Source organism: Lissotriton vulgaris, chromosome 5, assembly GCF_964263255.1.
Source record: "Lissotriton vulgaris chromosome 5, aLisVul1.2, whole genome shotgun sequence".
Taxonomy (NCBI): Eukaryota; Metazoa; Chordata; class Amphibia; order Caudata; family Salamandridae; genus Lissotriton; species Lissotriton vulgaris.
Window position 1 is genome coordinate 691585516 of NC_141693.1, and position 17383 is coordinate 691602898.

At 44.6% G+C, this 17383-nt stretch overlaps 1 protein-coding gene across 1 annotated transcript in view; it reads right to left on the bottom strand.

The window, feature by feature from the left end:
• Positions 1-17383, bottom strand: part of COL13A1 (collagen type XIII alpha 1 chain) — a 368078-nt gene that overhangs the window by 152155 nt on the left and 198540 nt on the right. Inside the window, exons 25-27 of the mRNA XM_086922128.1 lie at positions 16526-16570; positions 15656-15808; positions 9789-9887 (exon numbers count right to left, since the gene is read on the bottom strand). Coding sequence (XP_086778254.1) covers positions 9789-9887; positions 15656-15808; positions 16526-16570 — 297 coding nt within the window. The remainder of the gene's footprint in view (positions 1-9788; positions 9888-15655; positions 15809-16525; positions 16571-17383) is intronic.

The following is a 17383-nucleotide window of genomic DNA, read 5'->3' on the forward strand; positions in this document are numbered from 1 at the left end:
TTAGAGAGGGTCACCCTTTGCCATGTGCTGTGCCATATAAAGTTGCCTGTTAAACATTCTAAAGAGTGGAAGAAAAGTTTGTTGATATACAAGGGCAGGGTAGCAAAGTAGTAAAGCAGGTGCAGTAGCATAACCATCTGCGTGAGGGCCACTTGGCCTGCCACCAATAGTGGAGGGTCTGTCAGAACACTATTTGCACCCTCAGCGTGGTCAAGTTACCATCCAAAAGTTCCTCGGGTGCATGATCAATACGAATACCAAGATATCTAAGCTTGGATCGAAACATATCCTAACGGATGCCACTGATGCAGGCAGGTGGGTCAGGTGTAGTGGTCTTGAACTGGAAAAGACAAGATTTGTCCCACTTTACTATCAGGGCCAATACTGTAGCAAATCAAGTAAGCAGATGTTCAATGGGGAGTGGGATTGCATGGCTATTCTGATGGTAAAGGAGCATGTTGTCCACGTAAAGTGAGACAGATTGTGTGTCATCACTCAGTAGTATACCCCATCGTTGGACCTGTGCATGAAGTAAATGGTCTAAACTCTTCATTGCCAGGGAGAACAAGAGTGGGGCTAGTGGGCAACCCTGACGTGTGCCTCTCTATATCTTCAATGGATCTGATATGTGATAACCAATCTTAACCCTGGCTATTGGACTAGCATACAGTAGTTTGAATAGGCAAATAAAGCAGGTACCATAGCGGGAGAGGACCTCGACTAGACAGGGCTATGCAAGGGAGTCAAATACTTTCTGCAGACTGAAGATCAGGCATTCAGACTGTGAATGCATCTGTGGGGCATTTTCCAGTACCCGACAAAAGTGGCATGGGTTCAAGGATGAGCTCCAGGCTGGCACTAAGCCATTCTGGTCAGGGTGGCCAGCTGTGGGACCAAAGGGGCCAGGCTCCCAGCTACGATCTTCACAAGTATATTATAGTCGGTGTTTAGAAGTGCTAGGGGTCTGTAGTTCTCTAGGACCTGTGTGTCCCTCCCTAGATTGGGAAACGGATGAGTAAGGCATCATTTAATGTGGGTGGTAAACAGGCTGCTGACAAGGTTTAATCATATATTTATTTTAGTTGTTTTGCCAACGATGATGGAAAGAAATAATAAAATTCAGATGGCAGTCCATCAGGGCTGGGGGATTCGCCCGTGGCGAGCAACATATGGATTCCTCTATCTCAAAGTTTGTAATGTCCTTGTTAGGTTCCTCTCATTGCTCAAATGTGGCCTGGGTTAGGAGAGCATTGATGAGGAATTCCCCAATCTTCTCCTATGTCACCACAGTTGCTGATGTGTATAATGGCGTGTGAATGCAGCATGTATCTCCCTTTGTGTATGTAGAAGGAGCCCAGCGTCAGACAGAATAGATAATATGGGACGTCATGGCTGCTCCCGGTGTATTAGCCACACCCACATTACCCCTGGTTTGTCAGCTTCAGCTTGTGTCTTAGCAGTATGTGCTACGTAATTTAGACAAGTCAGCCTCTCCAGCAGTGCAGTGTGATCTCGCTGGGCTTTGTTTAGCCATGTTCTGCCTGATTCCAAGGATAGAGCCTGATCCTCAAGTTTAAGTAGCCACTGTTCAAAGTGGGATATTTCACTGTCAAGTTGACGCCGCATGTTCAGCGCATTGCCCAGGCAGTGACCCCTGACAGACACCTTGAAGGTGTCACATTCTCTCATTCTGGAGTTAGCGCTTTCAGTGTTGAGGTCAAAGTATTTGGTTATGTTAGCACCAGCAGGTGCTCATAATGGGGGATCTTCTAGTGTTGACTCCTACAGCTGCCACGTGGGAATCGGGAGGCACATTCCCATTTTAGTTGCAGCTGTAATGAGTTATGATCAGAGTGGGTCCTACCAAGGTAGTCTATGCGGACATGCAATCTGTGTGTATGTGAATAGAATGAGTTTGTGTGTGTGTGCCACGCTGGTGCCAAGTGTCTAGTAGGCCCTAGTGTTGCAGCCATGTGGTTAATGCGAGCGCATTTGCGGTGACCGAGGTGCGGGGCAGGGGCAGAAAGGAGAGATCCGGAGCCACATCAAGGACACCTTTGATGTTTCCGCCTAGCAGCCAGGGGGGCCCAAGCCACCATGCCAACAGCATAGATAACGAGTCTAGGAAGAGCGCCTGTTCAGTGTTGGGTGCATATATTGTACCGAGTAGCACTTGTCAGCTGTCCAAGTAGCCTTCCACCTCTGGATCTATGACTGTGTGAGGAGGAATAGTTAGTGAAATACGCTTGTCCCTCCTACTCTTCTGCAACTGCAGGGCATCAATCTGCATAATGTGGAATTGCTGTAAAAACGCTAGATGTGTCTCTTTGTGGCATAAGTATGAATACACAGTGCATCGACGGGAAGGGGTGTGCATCTCCGGACATTCCACAATGTTGATGGCAGTCATTGTGATGGGTTTGACATAGGTAGCGCTCAGTCCAGCCTGGGAGGGAAACGCTTGACCAGTCCCGAGTGCATATAACAAGTTGAGTGCAGGTCATAAAAAGAAACCAAAAAACTAAGAAAAAGACAACCTGTAATGCAAACAGCATATAATACCAATGAGAGCAGGGATGCAATGGGCATCTGTCCCAACCTATAGAGAAAGAGAGGCCAGTGTGAAGGGGCTGGTGTTAGGACATTGGCAGTGGCAGGGGAGGTGATTATATTGTGGCCACATCCCGTCTGAGATAACTTTGACGGCCATCAGACCACTCATGTAGTGTGCTGGGGAAAGGGCAATCAAGGGAAGTGCTAATCTATGACATGATTATATAGGCGTAGGAAGGAAGTTAGGAGGAGTGAAGCACACCTGCCCAACACAGCCAAATGGTGTGAGTTCCCAGGGTGTCTCAGCCATTCTGTACAGCATGCCCCAGGGGCACCATAATGCAATGTAATTGCACAGGGTCTGCCCGTGGGGGTGTTCCTGTCTGTGGCTTCTTGGGGGGTCAGGTTGAGCCAATGGTGTGGTAGGAGAAGTAAGCATGAGTATAGCTTGCCTTCTCGAATCCTCCTCCTACTGGGTGGGGGGCAGAATTGCCCAGGTCGAAAATGTGAGCAGGGGTCATGTCCCAATATACAGAGCTGACCCCTGGAGCATCCTATTGGCATATGTACAAAGAAGTGGCAGAGTGAGGCTTTAGCAGTCATGGCTTAACGTCCCACTCCGCCACTTCAGAAACGCAAGGCTTCACCATATTTAGAAGAATATTGTGCAGCCTTGCTTTTACCCCTGCGCTGGCGCTACACTTAGCTACCTAGCGACAATGCAGGCACCCTTGCACCCATAGTGCAAGGGTGTCTGCATTCAGGGGAAGATAGCTTATGTGTAGGAAGGTGTCCTTTCCCGCACATAAGCAATCTTAAAATGCCGTTTTGTCACTTCTATGCAGCACACATAAGTTATGAAATGGCATTTTTCTAAAAGATGTTTTTATGCAGGAAGGGAAACCTTCCTAAACATAAACAATTCAAGACGTTTGCTTTTTCCACGTGTGCTGCCTTGCAAAAACGAGAAGAAATGCTTTATTTCTCATTTCACCAAGTTAAGACCAGGTTTTCATTGGTCTTAATTTTGGCGCTGACTCCTATTTACGTAACCTTTGTAAATAGGGGGCAGTGTCAAAACCAATGGGTGTTGCAGTGGAACGCCCTCCGCAACACCCACTGCCCACCCTTTTCACGCTAAGCAAAGCGTGAAAGAGGGCGTAATTTACAAGGCAGCGCTAAGCCACGTTAAATGGCTTTACTCAGACTTGTAAGTAAGGTAAAGCCCCTATTGCCACAGGAATGTCCAAAAAAGTGACGTTCTGGTGGCAATAGGGGATTGAACACCTTAGTGGGCTGGTTGGGTCGTGGAGCATTTTACATCTTTTCTGGCATTTTTAAATTGAGTTTTTAAAACTTTTATACACTCTTGTTTTAACTGCTTTTTTTAATTACTTTTGAAAGAAATTGAATTTGATGCTTTAATCTTACCTGCACTGCACTTTGGGGCGGAGATTCCTCCCCTCCCTGCACGCTTCTTTCTTGGTCTGATTTCTGGGCTCAAGGTTAGAGACGCCATTCTTGCAATGCGTGCTCTAGTTGTTAGGGGAGGCGGGCATATAAAAATGCACGCTGCAAGTGCGCGCAGCGGGCTCACTGCTGGCGTGCCAAAGGCACGCCTAAGGCAAGCCCGTCTGCACCCATCAGCATCCCGGAAGCGGCTAGCGTCAGCCACTATGAGCGTTTCATTCCACAACCTTCTGTTGCACCCCAAAGGCCGTGCTGAGCTTCGTACTCCTCATTGCCCGTGCCTTCCTTGCGATGTCTTGGAATACCCTGACACTACTTGTGAGTTGTGTAACGTTTCATTGCGCACCACAAACACTCCCGCCCCAGTGTTCCTAGGAGGAGACAGTTACGCGGGCCCCTCTATCCAGGCAGCCCTTATTAACGCTCGCTCCTTGGTCTGCCACTTTCAGGGCGTTTGGGACCTTATCAAGGATTAGCCTCTGGATCTGCTTTTCATCACAAAGACGTGGCTCCATGAGTTTGCCAACCCTGTTATAGAATTAGCTGTTCCCCGGGGTTTTAAAGTGTCCCGGGTCGATCGCATAATGGGCAGAGGAGGTGGGGTTGCGGTGGTGTATAGGGAAAAGTGGTCCTTTCAACGAGGTGATATTGTGAGCATTGGAGATGGAGATGCTTTGGATTTTTCCCTTACCATCTCCCCACAATTCTCACTGGGGGGGTATGTGGTCCTGCAGGCACCTTTTTGAAAACATTGGATGACATTATTATCCCTCACTCATTGCATTTCTCCCACTTTCTTCTTATCGGGATTTAAACATCCATTTAGACTGTACTGAGGAAGGGGATACAAGGGAGTTCATTGATTCATTACAACTGGCCCAGCTATCCCAATGGGTTAATTCCCCTACTCACTGTGGAGGTCACATCCTGGACACTATTTGCTCTAATTTTCCCATTATTATTATGCCCCCTTTTCAAGTTACCTGGACTGATCATGCGGTTATTCCTTTCTCCTGGTGTTTTAAAGACCCTCTCCTCCCAAAAAAAAAACACCCAGCACAGACTGGCGCCCAAAATAAATCCAGACGCCTTCAGATCAGCCTTGGCAGAGTCTAAGCCAGACTTAGCCCAAGATGTGGCGGTTGCTTGGGAAAATGTTAACAGCTGGATCACTTAGGCGGCCAAGCTTACTTTCTCTTCCTCTCCCCCACAGACTAAGCAGAGACTCCCCTTCGAAATCTTGGTTCTCTGAGGAGCTCAAAACTCAGAAGAGGGTATGTAAAAAATTAGAGCGGAGCTGGCGTCAATTCTATTGCCCCCTGGCTAAAGGGCTATTGAGGATAGCTCAAAAACGGTATTATGCTGCCTTTCTGCAGGCTAAAAGCATGTACTATGCTGAGAGAATTGCTCTTTCAAAAAATAGTGCTAAGGACATCTTCTCAATTGTACAGAGTTTCCAGGCACCCACGGCTGAAAGTACTATTCTTCCTTCGTCGGCTGCTTGGTGTGAGAAATTATAGAGCTTTTTCAGCAAAATAATTCTGGTAATTAAAGAAAATTTTAAGATATCCTCAACCATAACTTTATCAGTTGAGGGTGCTGTCCCATCAGCTGTGCCAGGGAGACCTCATGGATCCTCTGTTTTCTCTGCTTTTTCCTCCATCACTCTGCAAGATTCTTTCGCAATTGTTCCATCCAGCTTAATCTGGATTTAGGGCCAAGTATAGTATGGAGTTGGCCTTGGTTGAAGTGACTGAGGCCATCAGAGAGTTTTTGAATGCTGGCGGCAGAGCTGCTCTGATTTTATTAGACCTCTCTGCAGCATTTGATACCGTATCTCACTCGCTGTTGCTGGCCCGGTTGGCTGACATTGAGGTGACAGGGTCTGCGCTGCATTGGGTTGGTTCTTTTTTGGACCAACACTCACAGCAAGTCTGGTTGGCCCCACTCATCTCTACGTCACAAGCTCTGTCCACTGGAGTTTCTCAAGGATCTACCCTACGCCTTTGTCTCTTTAATATTGATATGACTCCTCTGATCTATCTGGCAGAGGAGCTGGGGGCTAAGGTCATTGCCTATGCTGATGACACCCAGCTCCTCTTTACCTGGAGTAAAGATGACTCTTCCCCGGCTCAGGCCAGAGTCAGTCTGACAGCCGTTTTTAAATGGCTTCATGCTGCGGAGCTTAAGTGCAACGAGGATAAGTCCAAAATCCTCTTGAACTGTACCTTTCCTTCTCAATTCAAGGGATCCCTTTGGCCGGCTGAATATCCTTTACCCAATTCCGAGGGCCAACCTGTAAAAAATCTGGGGATCTGGTTTAATAAGGATCTCAGGTTTACCACCCAGATATAAAAATTAGCCGGACAATGTTTTGGTGTCCTAAGATCTCTTAAGTAATTTCTGCCACTTCTACCACAGCCGGCTAAAGAGATGGTCACTTGCACCCTAATATTGTCATGCATTGATTATGCGAACGCTCTTCATGTGGGCGTTCCTGGTTACCAGTTGAAAAAACTTCAGTCTATCCAGAATGCCGCAGACAGGGTTATAGTGAAAAGCCCTCGAAGGTCAAGCATACAACAACATCTGCATGATCTCCGCTGGCTGCCAGTTGCAGAAAGAGTGAGATTTAAAGCCCTTACCACAGTGCATACAGCTCTGTATCAGTCTGGCCCTACTACCTCAGGAAGTGCTTTAAATTCTATGTGCCCCCAAAGAAACCTATTTTCTATGGCACAGTTCCTCGCAGTGATTCCACGTTTCCACCGGATGAGAATGGGCGGTAGCTCTCTGGCCTATAAGGCTGCTTTGGCTTGGAACTCACTCCCTTTGGAAACTGCGCTGCATCCAAGATGTCAAGCTGTTCAAAAAATGGCTGAAAATGTTGCTCTTTGTATAGAACTCCAAAGGCTGACTCCTATTTGCTCGCAAGGTACCGCGCCGGGACACTCCAGAGTATCCGAGCACGATATAAATGCATATAAGATAACATAGCTTATACCCCCTATTGTCTCAAAAAGTGACAGTGATTAGCCCAGAGGGAGAAATCAGGAGGGATCTCCATGCCTGGAAGGCTAGACTTACACATTTATAACATAAGTTAGTTCAAAATATATCGCCTGCTGTTTGAGTGGTTATCATGGGCATCACCATGGGAGGAAGAGGTAGAAGGTCAAGGGAAGGTCAAGGGAAGAGGCCTGAACTCAAAGAGTCCTCATCTCCTGAGGATTTTAGGTCATTGTTGTCTGCAATAGAGGGCAGGGTGGGAACAACCTCCGTCTCCCATGGACGACCTCCTCCCGGTTCAAGAAGAAAGGTACATGTAGCAGAGTCAGTGAGTCCCTTTTCCTGCGCCTCTGTCAGGCCCCGCCAGTGGACGGTGACATCTCCAGTGCATCAGGTTCATGGACAGTTCTTGCATGTCCGGGCTCACACGTCCTTGCGGTCCGCAAAGAAGTGTGCTTTGCCCACTGCGTGGATATGAAGATGGGCCGGGAATAGGAGCAAGTATTTGATGTTAAGTTCTGTCAGCCTACACTTGACTGCAAAAGAAGTATGACCCTTGTGCTGGACAACCAGGGAGTAGTCTGTAAAAATCAGCACTTTGGCATTGTCCACTGCCAGAATGTTGTGCTTGTGGGTCTGGCTCAAGACCAAATCGTTGGGCTTGTAGTGCATGAGGTGTGCTACCAGCAGTATGAACGGGAAGCCTGGTGGAGCCTTCAGTGATGACACCCTGTAAGCCTGCTCTACTGAGAAGAATGGTGAGTAGGCCGCAGTGGGGACAAAGCTGTGAATAAAGGACTCGAGAAAAGTTCTACACCACGGCCCTCCATGTTTTCGGGCATGCCCACAAATTGTATGTCATTTTGCCTCAACCTACCCTCAACATCTTCACCACATTCCTAAAGAGAGCAGACCCTTTGGCATAGAGTATGCAAGTGAGATTGCATGATTTTTGCTCACCTTTGGATGATTGCCAGTGATTGCTCAATCAAGTGGACCCTGTCAGAAAGTTTCTGATGATTGTCTCAGTAGCATTAGATCTGTTGCCATTGCATCTATTTTACTTCCCAGGAAAACCAAACATCATTCTATCTCTGCAAGTTTAGCTTCAACTGAGGTGGGTCCGGAAGGTTGGCCCATTGAGTCTATGGCCCGGTGAGCACCCACTGATGGTATTGGCAGTTGTAAGAATGCGGGATGGGTACCGGACCTTAAGCGTCCCATCATTAGAGCTTTGGTTACAGCTTTGTCAGGGAGTGTGATAGTACAGTGCGGGTTTGGGCCTACTTGTATTTGCCAGTTTGGACATTGACACCCCAGAGCACGTGCAGCCTAGGGTCCCAGCAAGCTCCTGTTGTTGCTGAATATCACACCCTCTGGTGAAAGGCAGAGTCTGCAGTGGTGTCCAGATAGTGTTACAGCCTAACTATTCCACAGGATCAGTTCAGGGACAATCCGAAGACCAGGTGAGGTCATGCAGCCCACAACGAGGACCCCTAAGTACCCTCACAGAAGGTCAGCAATGGGGGGAGACACCAAGCAGGAAGGAAGTTTCTTATAGGTTTCCTTGAGGCACCCCAAGTATAAGCAGATGCATGGGCAGTGGTTCCAATAAAGGGCGTATCAGGCACCAGGAATTCCTAAGTAGGTCATAAAGAGTAGGGATCCCATAAAATTCAATATTGAGTAGACTGATCAGGGAAGGTCTTGACAGCACATGGAGCCACCCGTAGACTGCCTGCGCCGCTCATCAGATTAGTCTTGTCTGGTCGCCATGGCAGTGTCTTCGCAGCTCAAAGGAAGTAAGGTTTACAATGGTTGCTCACCGATCCACACTGAGATGACTTCCACCTGGGCTGCTCCCCATCTCCTGTGGCATCTAGTGGGTGTGACACTGCAAGGAGCTAGTGCCCTGTGATACTGGCAGCCCCCACACGCCAGGTGGCAGTGGACCCCATTATCAGAGTCTCTGGGTCTCAAGCGGCGTACAGCTTTCTTCACCCTTTCCCTCTGAAATATTTGAGAGGTGATCATGAGTTGGGGAGGGATGGAAATGGGATCACCTGTTCACAGCTGGTGATAGTCGTTCCAGCATTACATCTCCTTAAGCTGTGATGGGCCATGCAGTTTCCTAGCAGGCCGTGGCCCAAGAGCGCACCATCGACGGGTGACACACAGCCTGTGCGAGCAGCTGTTTTCTTTTCAGCACCAATGACAACTCCTATGTGCAGCTATAGAAGCAGATGGCTGCCAGGTGAGGAATAAAGTTTCATACTTGTTTAATCTGTGCCTGCCATCTTGGCCTCCTTGGCCACGCCCCCACTATATATTTCTTTTTATTATAAAAATAAATATTTGACTGAACATTGATTTATTGACAGTGCTGTTCGCTGTTTGAGTTTTGAGTCGTGTTCACTGATCTGTATTCACACATCCTCACCCGCGAAAGCCTTCCACTGTTCCTCCACAGCTACCACTGAGAGTACTCTGGATCCATAGTAAACATTAGGAGTAAAAGGCCTCAACCACCACAGTTTACCTAAGTGACCCCGTGTGCTCCTCTGTAAGGGATTCTGACAGCTCCAAAGATAAACATTTGTATGCAAGGCTCTATTTCTTTTTTTTACAACCATTCTAACCATCATCACTAAATATGCGTAGACCCCTCACTTCAGGTTTAGTAAACTAAGGATCCTGCCCACATCTAAGTAGATATGCCCCAATTTTGGGGACCAATTCTATTTCTTCACTCTTACTGTAAGTCCTGGAAGTCCAATTGGTCCTGGTAGTCCTGGTGGACCTGATAGTCCCTGATCCCCTTGCACTCCTTTCTCACCAGTTGGCCCATCAAGACCCTGAAGAATAAATAAGAAAAAGACTTATAATCATCTCTCACCATTTGAAAAAAGCAACCCAGTCATTAACCCTTATCTTCCCTATTGGCATCTATAGATACATCATAAAGAGACATACATCCCAGTGACATATATATTTGGCACATGCATAAATGTCAAAGGAATATTTAAACATCATCTGTGCAACCATTGTAGAAAATGTCTACCACATGAGGCAGACAGTAGGGTATAGATATTCTATGTCAAATCCTTTTCCACCAACATTCAGCCGTGACTGGATGTTCATACAAATTACCTTTGTTGATTACCACACATGCAAATTAGCAATATTGAATTTGACAGCAGACCTAGATTTCCTAAATGTATTCTTTTCCCTGCCTACCACTACCAAGCATACCCTTTATGGCTCCAATGTTATATATATATTTACTCAGTGTTACTGTTTTTCTCCATGTCTCAACAGTTGTTTGATTTAATGTATTATTTATCTCACTTGTATAGCACAACTGACACCTAACAGGTATTCTGGTGCTGTTTGAGATACTAGGGAAAAGGAGAAGAAGAAAAGTTTCATTTAGGGTGAGAGTACTAGTTTAGGGAAAAATTCTCATTTTAGGGAAAAGCCATGTTTTGCTACCCTGCCTGAAGTGTAATAGATAAGAGGAAAGTCAGGGCATCCGGAAGTTGATATAGCTGAGCTACTTCACTCATGTCATGTCCCCCATGTCTGTTTTTTCTGAACCTGGCCACACTAGCTAGATTGACTGAAGAGGAGCATAAGCTCCTGCCAGCGACGTATCACTTTAGACTCTTTTGCAGGGGGGTCGAACCAAGGTCACGAAGGGATTTAACAGTGATACAAAGGAACTTAAATATTAATCTTTGTTTTAATTTTATCCAGTGTAAACCTTTCAGAGACAATGATATCGAGGATCTTCTCAGACTGTTAAGGGCTAATTTGGCTGCTGCTGCCTTAACCCTCTGTAGCCACTTGATCAGGTCATCAGGCACTCCTGGCAGTAGGGCATTACAATAGTCCAGTCTACTTAGGATCACACTGCGAACCACTAGTGCTCTAAATAAAATAGGAAGTAGTTGAAGAATCTTACATAGTGCTCTGATTAATAAGAAACAGGTCCCTGCCATCTTATTGACATGAGATTCCAAGCTAATTGTCCTATCAAAAATTACCCCTAGATTTCTGAGGCTCAATGCGGAACAAATAGCACTCTCTCCCCAATCTAAGTTAGTTGGCTGAGGTGATTTTCAGGGTGGTCTCCATGTGTTGGTGGGGGTTAATGCCTCCTACCTCCTTTTTAGGTTGAGCCTAGCAGCGCGCATGCCCTGGTCTGCGAGGCTTCCTGTGGCTTGTCAGGCTTCTGGTGGCTTCTCCGAGTAGGTCTAACTCCTCCTACACATTTGATTGGCTTTTTGTGTGTGTCTTTCAATAATGAAAGAATGCAAATTGCTAAAGGTGGGTGGATGTCCCACCTCTTTTCTAATGTTCACTCCCACGGCGTTTTGCTCTCGGGAGCGAGCAGCGGCTCGCAGGGTGGCAGCTGCATTCCTCGTGGATCAGGTTACTATTGCCACACAACACGCCGTGTTTTCGCTTGTTTTGCTTGCCTGACCCTCTCTCTCTCATTTGTTGCTGACTAGCGGACCTTTTCTAATATTTAAAGCCGCTGTGTTTCTATGTGCAATACATTATTTGTTTTTCCACAAGAAATGCTTACAAATCAACTGAGGTTATTGCCTGGAAGTATTACTATAATTACACACAGTTGCGTGCCATACATTAGGGGAAAAAGTCAGGAAACGTACTCTGGTTACTAAACACATTAATATGTATTCTGGTCACATGCAAATGGTTAATGTAGGTCATAAGAAAGCATCAAATGCTTCTGCCTTATTTATACCAGTGCAGTCTGCATACAAAAACTGCATTCCAGAACTTTGCAGCACATGCTGGGGCACAGCAAGAGAGATTGGCAGCTCTATCTGCAGGCACCAGATGTTTGTTTGTTTGTGGCGCAGTACAGGTATTTTTAATTGCTGAAGCTACCAGAACCCCCTGCTGTGTGATATCTTTGTCAAATGCAAGTATTTTCTTGGACTAATGGTATATCAGCACATTCCCATTGGGCTGAGCTCCCATTGCTGAGGTAGCCTTGAAGGGTCCAGTGACTCAATGTTTCACAGATATGTGAAAAAAGCATAGAGCCTCGTTCACAGACGTGCGCATCTAAGTTCAACTTACATACGCAATAATGGCAGCTGACTCATAGCATGCATTCGTTACCCCTTATAGGCACACAGGGTAGATGACAAAGCCAATAGTTTTCCCATCGGCGAGACCTATTGGCATTGCCAAAGCTTGTTTTTAAATACCTGGTGAGGGGTTCTCCGAGATGTTCGGAGCCGCAGGTAGCTGCCATCTTGTTTCTCCCGCACGAAAATCACTCATCTGTTCAATCCACACAGATCGTGCGAATTATGGGTAGAAACAGTTCTTGAATCCCACCACCTAGTTGATCCTATCGGAGTAGATGGATTTGCCAGCCCGCCATGGAGAACTCTGAATCTTTAGAGCTGCAGGACTGTTGTGGAGCAGACGGTTGAAGCAGCTATCTTGCTCAGGCTCAAGCCATGCCCCCACTACATAAGATTTAAAGAAAATAAATAAGGAATAGCATTGGCAAAGCTAATAGCTTTTTGCAAATGCTTATTCCTAGTAGCGTGTGCCCTTTGTCTCTCATGTAATGGGTCCCCACTTGTTCGTAGCATGTTTTGATGGCCTGTACAATCCATCCTGCAATAGTTCTCTTTCTGACTGACTGGTATTCCCACATTTGCAGATACAAATGAAAGTGGTCATTTGTTTCCATTTCTGTACAGTTTTTTTTAAACAGTACATAGCTGTTCTCCTAACTTCCAATGTACATAGTGCTTAATTTACATGCATCTTTGGTTGTTGAAAGAAAATTGGTAGTTGGACTGTTTGATTAGCATAGAAACTTGTGTACCTGTGTATGGTTCCTGTTTTGAGAGTCCCTTTAGTTCAGTGACTCTGTGAAACAATGTAATGGCCACTATAAAAGAGGTTTTAGGGTTATGAACAAAATGGTTACTTACCTCTAGGAGTAGCAGGCTACAGCCTGAAGCCTTTCTGGATCCACAAGTCGCGCATTATTCCAGATGGGCTTCATCATCAACCATTTGGTGCTCTATCCCTCCCTGACGACATCAGACATTCACCCTGTTAACTCCATTGCGTTGTTGCCATCTTCAGATTATTTTCTCCTGTGTCCCTGTGTTTGTAATGTCCATCATATTTGATTCATTGTCCCTCTTTATTGTTGCAAATCTTCACACTTGTCTTCTGGTGGAGGGCCTCATGTGAATCCAGAAAGTCTTCAAGCTGAAAACTACTCCTACAGTTACGTAACCTTTTCATTTTTTAGTATGAATAATTTCTGGATTTAGATTCTGTGCATTAATTTCATGACCGTATCTGTGCCCTCAGGGAGGCTGGGTTGAAAGTACTTGGATTTGAAAAAAGGCGTTTCAGTACCATTTGTTCAACTTGAGCTTCTATTAGCATTTGAATGTTCAGACAGTAATGCTTTGTGTGTAAGGAGGACAATCTAGCCAAATTTCATTGATGGGAATGTTTTCTAGAAAGGCAAGGGTTTCTCCCTTTTTCATTGTAGTCTATGCCATTGGTTTATCCTGCAGTGACTTTCCCACATATTTGTGGCAAGTATGAATTGTCTGCCATATGCATTGTGCAGTAGTTCCCTTGGTAATTGACGTCCCCTTGTTTGTTTGTGCAAAGGACACAAAAAAATGACTTCCTTCCCCTAGATCTTTTCTTTCCTGGAGATAGTACATGACTGCTTTCCATACATTTAGTAAGTGGAGGGTTGTTTCAGCACACATTTTGACTTCTGGAAGAACGCAGATATTGAATAGTCTGTATAAAAAAAAATGTGACACCACCTTAGGGAGCAATTTCAGTTAGTTCTCATGACAACTCTGTTCTTATTGAATTTGTGAGTACGACTATAGGGTGGGGAGTGGTTGAAGCTCGTTGACCTTATGTAGAGAAATTATAGCTATGAGAAAGGCTATCTTTAGGTTTAAAGATGTTCAGCTTTGTGCATTGGTTTGAATGGCAACCTCATTATTTCAGCGAGTACAGTATTTAGGTTCCACTTGGGCGTGGGTGCAGACCTTGGTGGTGCTTTCCCATTCGCACCTTCCAGGAACCTCTTTGTGACTTGAGGGTGAAAGGCTTCCCCCTTGAGTCCCTTAGTCTCCGCATTGGTGGACAAGTGAACTTTTAGCGGTGCATAGGTTAGGTTTTCATCCAACAAGTGGTTTAGGTATGTAAGGACTATGGCACTTTCAGTTCTATTACTGATGGGACCATGTCCTTTGCACCAGCAGATGAATGTTTCACTTTTCAGTGTAGCACTTGCACCTACTCAAGCTTCTGGCTTCTTTGAGGATCTGTATGGTTCTTTGCAGAAGATCAAAGTGACCAATTTACAAATGTACTCAGGAGACTAGCTGGTTCCGGGTGGCACACCTGTTGCCCTTGAATTTTGAAAAGATACTGTGCTGCTGGGTGGCTTATCCTTGCTCCCCACGAGATCTTCACTATGTCTGAGAACCACATCTGCGTGGCTCACTGCATAGCTATCAGAATTAGCACCATATATGAGTGCCTGAACTTGTCTATTACCACTGGAATTCGTTAAATTGGTTGCAAGGCATACACAAATGTTCCTGACCAGTTTATTGCTATGGAATTTCCTTGGATTTGTGGTGTGGATACCTGACTACAAGATTTGGCATTTTAAGTTCTCTGGGCTTACAACCAGATCTTAGTCTGGGGTGCCCCATGTGAGAAAAAAACTGTCCAGCATTTGTTGTTTTAGCTCCCATTTGTGGGATACATTCGCCTTCCTTCTTAGCTGATCTGTTTCTACATTTTCCACGCCTGGTAGGTTTAGCGCCACCATGTTTTTTTTCCTTTAAATTGGCAATTTCTATACCTCCTGAGCTAATTTTGACAGCTGAGACAACCTTGCTCCTCCTTGTTTGCTGAGGGAGAACATTGCAGACATAATGCTTATTTGGATTAGCACTGTCTCTCCCATTACATGCACCTGGAAGACATTCACTGCCAGGAACACAATCTTGAGTTCTAGCAGGTTTATGTGTTTGACTGGGTCTGTTGGGCTGCATATGTCCCTGATTGTGAGGTTTCCCATTTGTACCCCTGTATAGAAATGTATTTTCGACTGATGCTAATGGTTTTTCCTGAGCCTAAAGTGTATGTCAAATTGGCTATATCCAATTGGAAATGACTAACTTAACTGTAATTTCCTAATATATGGTACACAGTCACCCAGGGCATGTAATTTTTTTTGTAATGCATCGCTCCAATACCCCAACTTTCATTTTTGGATCTACATTAAGGTGCCTTAAAATAGAGAGAGAGAGTCTTTTTGAAACAAAACAGTGAGGATATAAAGCAAAAGTCTCAAAATGATGGCTGTCTTTTATTCTAATGCATGGAATATTATTTCAGATGACAAATGAATTAACCTGTTTGAACCTATAGAGAGCTTTTTAATATAATACAGCACAAAACATACACAAAACATGCATTATTCATTTAATCAGTATCTGTAATGGTATCCAAGTAAGGATAGGTATGGTATAACATGAAAGCAAATCAGATTCTTGTTGCTTACTGGAGCTCCGGTCTGTCCAGCGGCTCCTTTATCTCCCTTCGGTCCTGGAAAACCCATAAGTCCAGTCTCACCCTTGACTCCAGGAAGTCCGTCTTCTCCAGATGGTCCTTGTGGACCAGGAGGTCCAGCCTCTCCTGGCTTACCTCGTGGACCCTAAAACCAATAAACGATAAATATACAGTGCAGAACAATAGCAGTATAGAGATTGTGAGGGACATGAAATAAGCCTTGGTACAAAAGAAAACGAAAGGAGAATGTAAATTTTTTGTACTTTGTAAGTCAATCTTCTGGGTAATAGATGAATGTTAAACACCTTTTAATGGGAAATGTTTTTAAAGAGCAAGCGGTCATAAAACTTGATAGATTTATTTTTTTTTTTTATCAGTGAGATGTTACTATGCTGCTTGGTGTTTGCTTCTTCAAATACCCACCATGGATCATTAGCTGCTGTGTAATATTGTCATATGAGAAATAACTCCATCACAATATGAATAATTCAGATGTAGTGAATGTAATAGCTTTTACACATTTGTATGTCTCAACATCATTAAAGTGGGTACTTTAATAAATAAATGTAACTGAACCAGGCAATCCTATTATAAAATGATGTCCTTGGGAACAAAGAGTACTGCCTTATTATAAACTCACTTTTGGTCTACATTTAATGCAAATATATAGAATGTTAAAAAATAGTCTTAAGGTAAGTACCTCACCTTGTGGCTTTCTGATAACCATGTATAAGATTGTAGGAATAAGCAGAAACACAGCATTAAATTATGTAATTGCTACTGTACCCCCTTTCTGTTTGCCAGCCAGTATCTGCAGTAATCAAAAATCAAACAACAGAGTAACAAATACAAGTTGTCTCACCTTTTCACCGTCATGACCAGGCACACCAGGCAAACCAATGTCTCCCTGTCGGATGAAATTATTAACATCAAATGTTAAAATCCATAATGGCTCATTTTAAGTCCATTTTTAAGTATTGTGAATTGGTTTATTATGTTTCCTATCATTTATGGCTTAAATTCCCTAGTGCTAAGTTAAGAAAGGCAATGTGAATACCTTCTTTTGCCAGTGCAGGATCTTCTTTTACACACTTAGGGCCAGGTGTATCAAGAATTGCTTTTGTGATTCTTAAATAGCGAATTTTACTGATTCGCTATTTTAGAATCGCAAAATGCAATGTATGTAGGATTTGCAATTTTTTGGGCCAATCCTTAACATTCCCTATTAGCCAATCCCATATTGCGATTCGCTATTAGGGAATGCCTCCCCAAACATTCCTATGGGCCTAGAGGCCCATAGGAAAGAATGGAAAGGCATTTACAATTTGCCATTACCAAATAGGTAATCGCGAATGCAATTACAAGGGAGCCAGAGGGACATAAGGCCCTCTTGATGTACCCCCCTAAAAGGTAAGTGTGCACATGTGGCATACAAACACACCCTAAGGGCAAGTGTATGCGCCACATGGCACTTCGAAAAGCAGTTTTGTGCATTTTTCTAAGGATTTGCAAATTACCACCAACTTGAAGTTGGTGGTAATTTGCGATTCCTTAATGCAAGTCGCATTCTGAGAATGGTACTTGCATTGCATTTAGGGAATCGCAAATTTCAGCTCCCTAACTGCATTCGCAAAATAGGTAATCACAAAAATTGCAATTACCTATTTTGCGAATGCCTTTTGAGTTGATACATCCCAAAAGGCTTTTTACCATTCGCAAA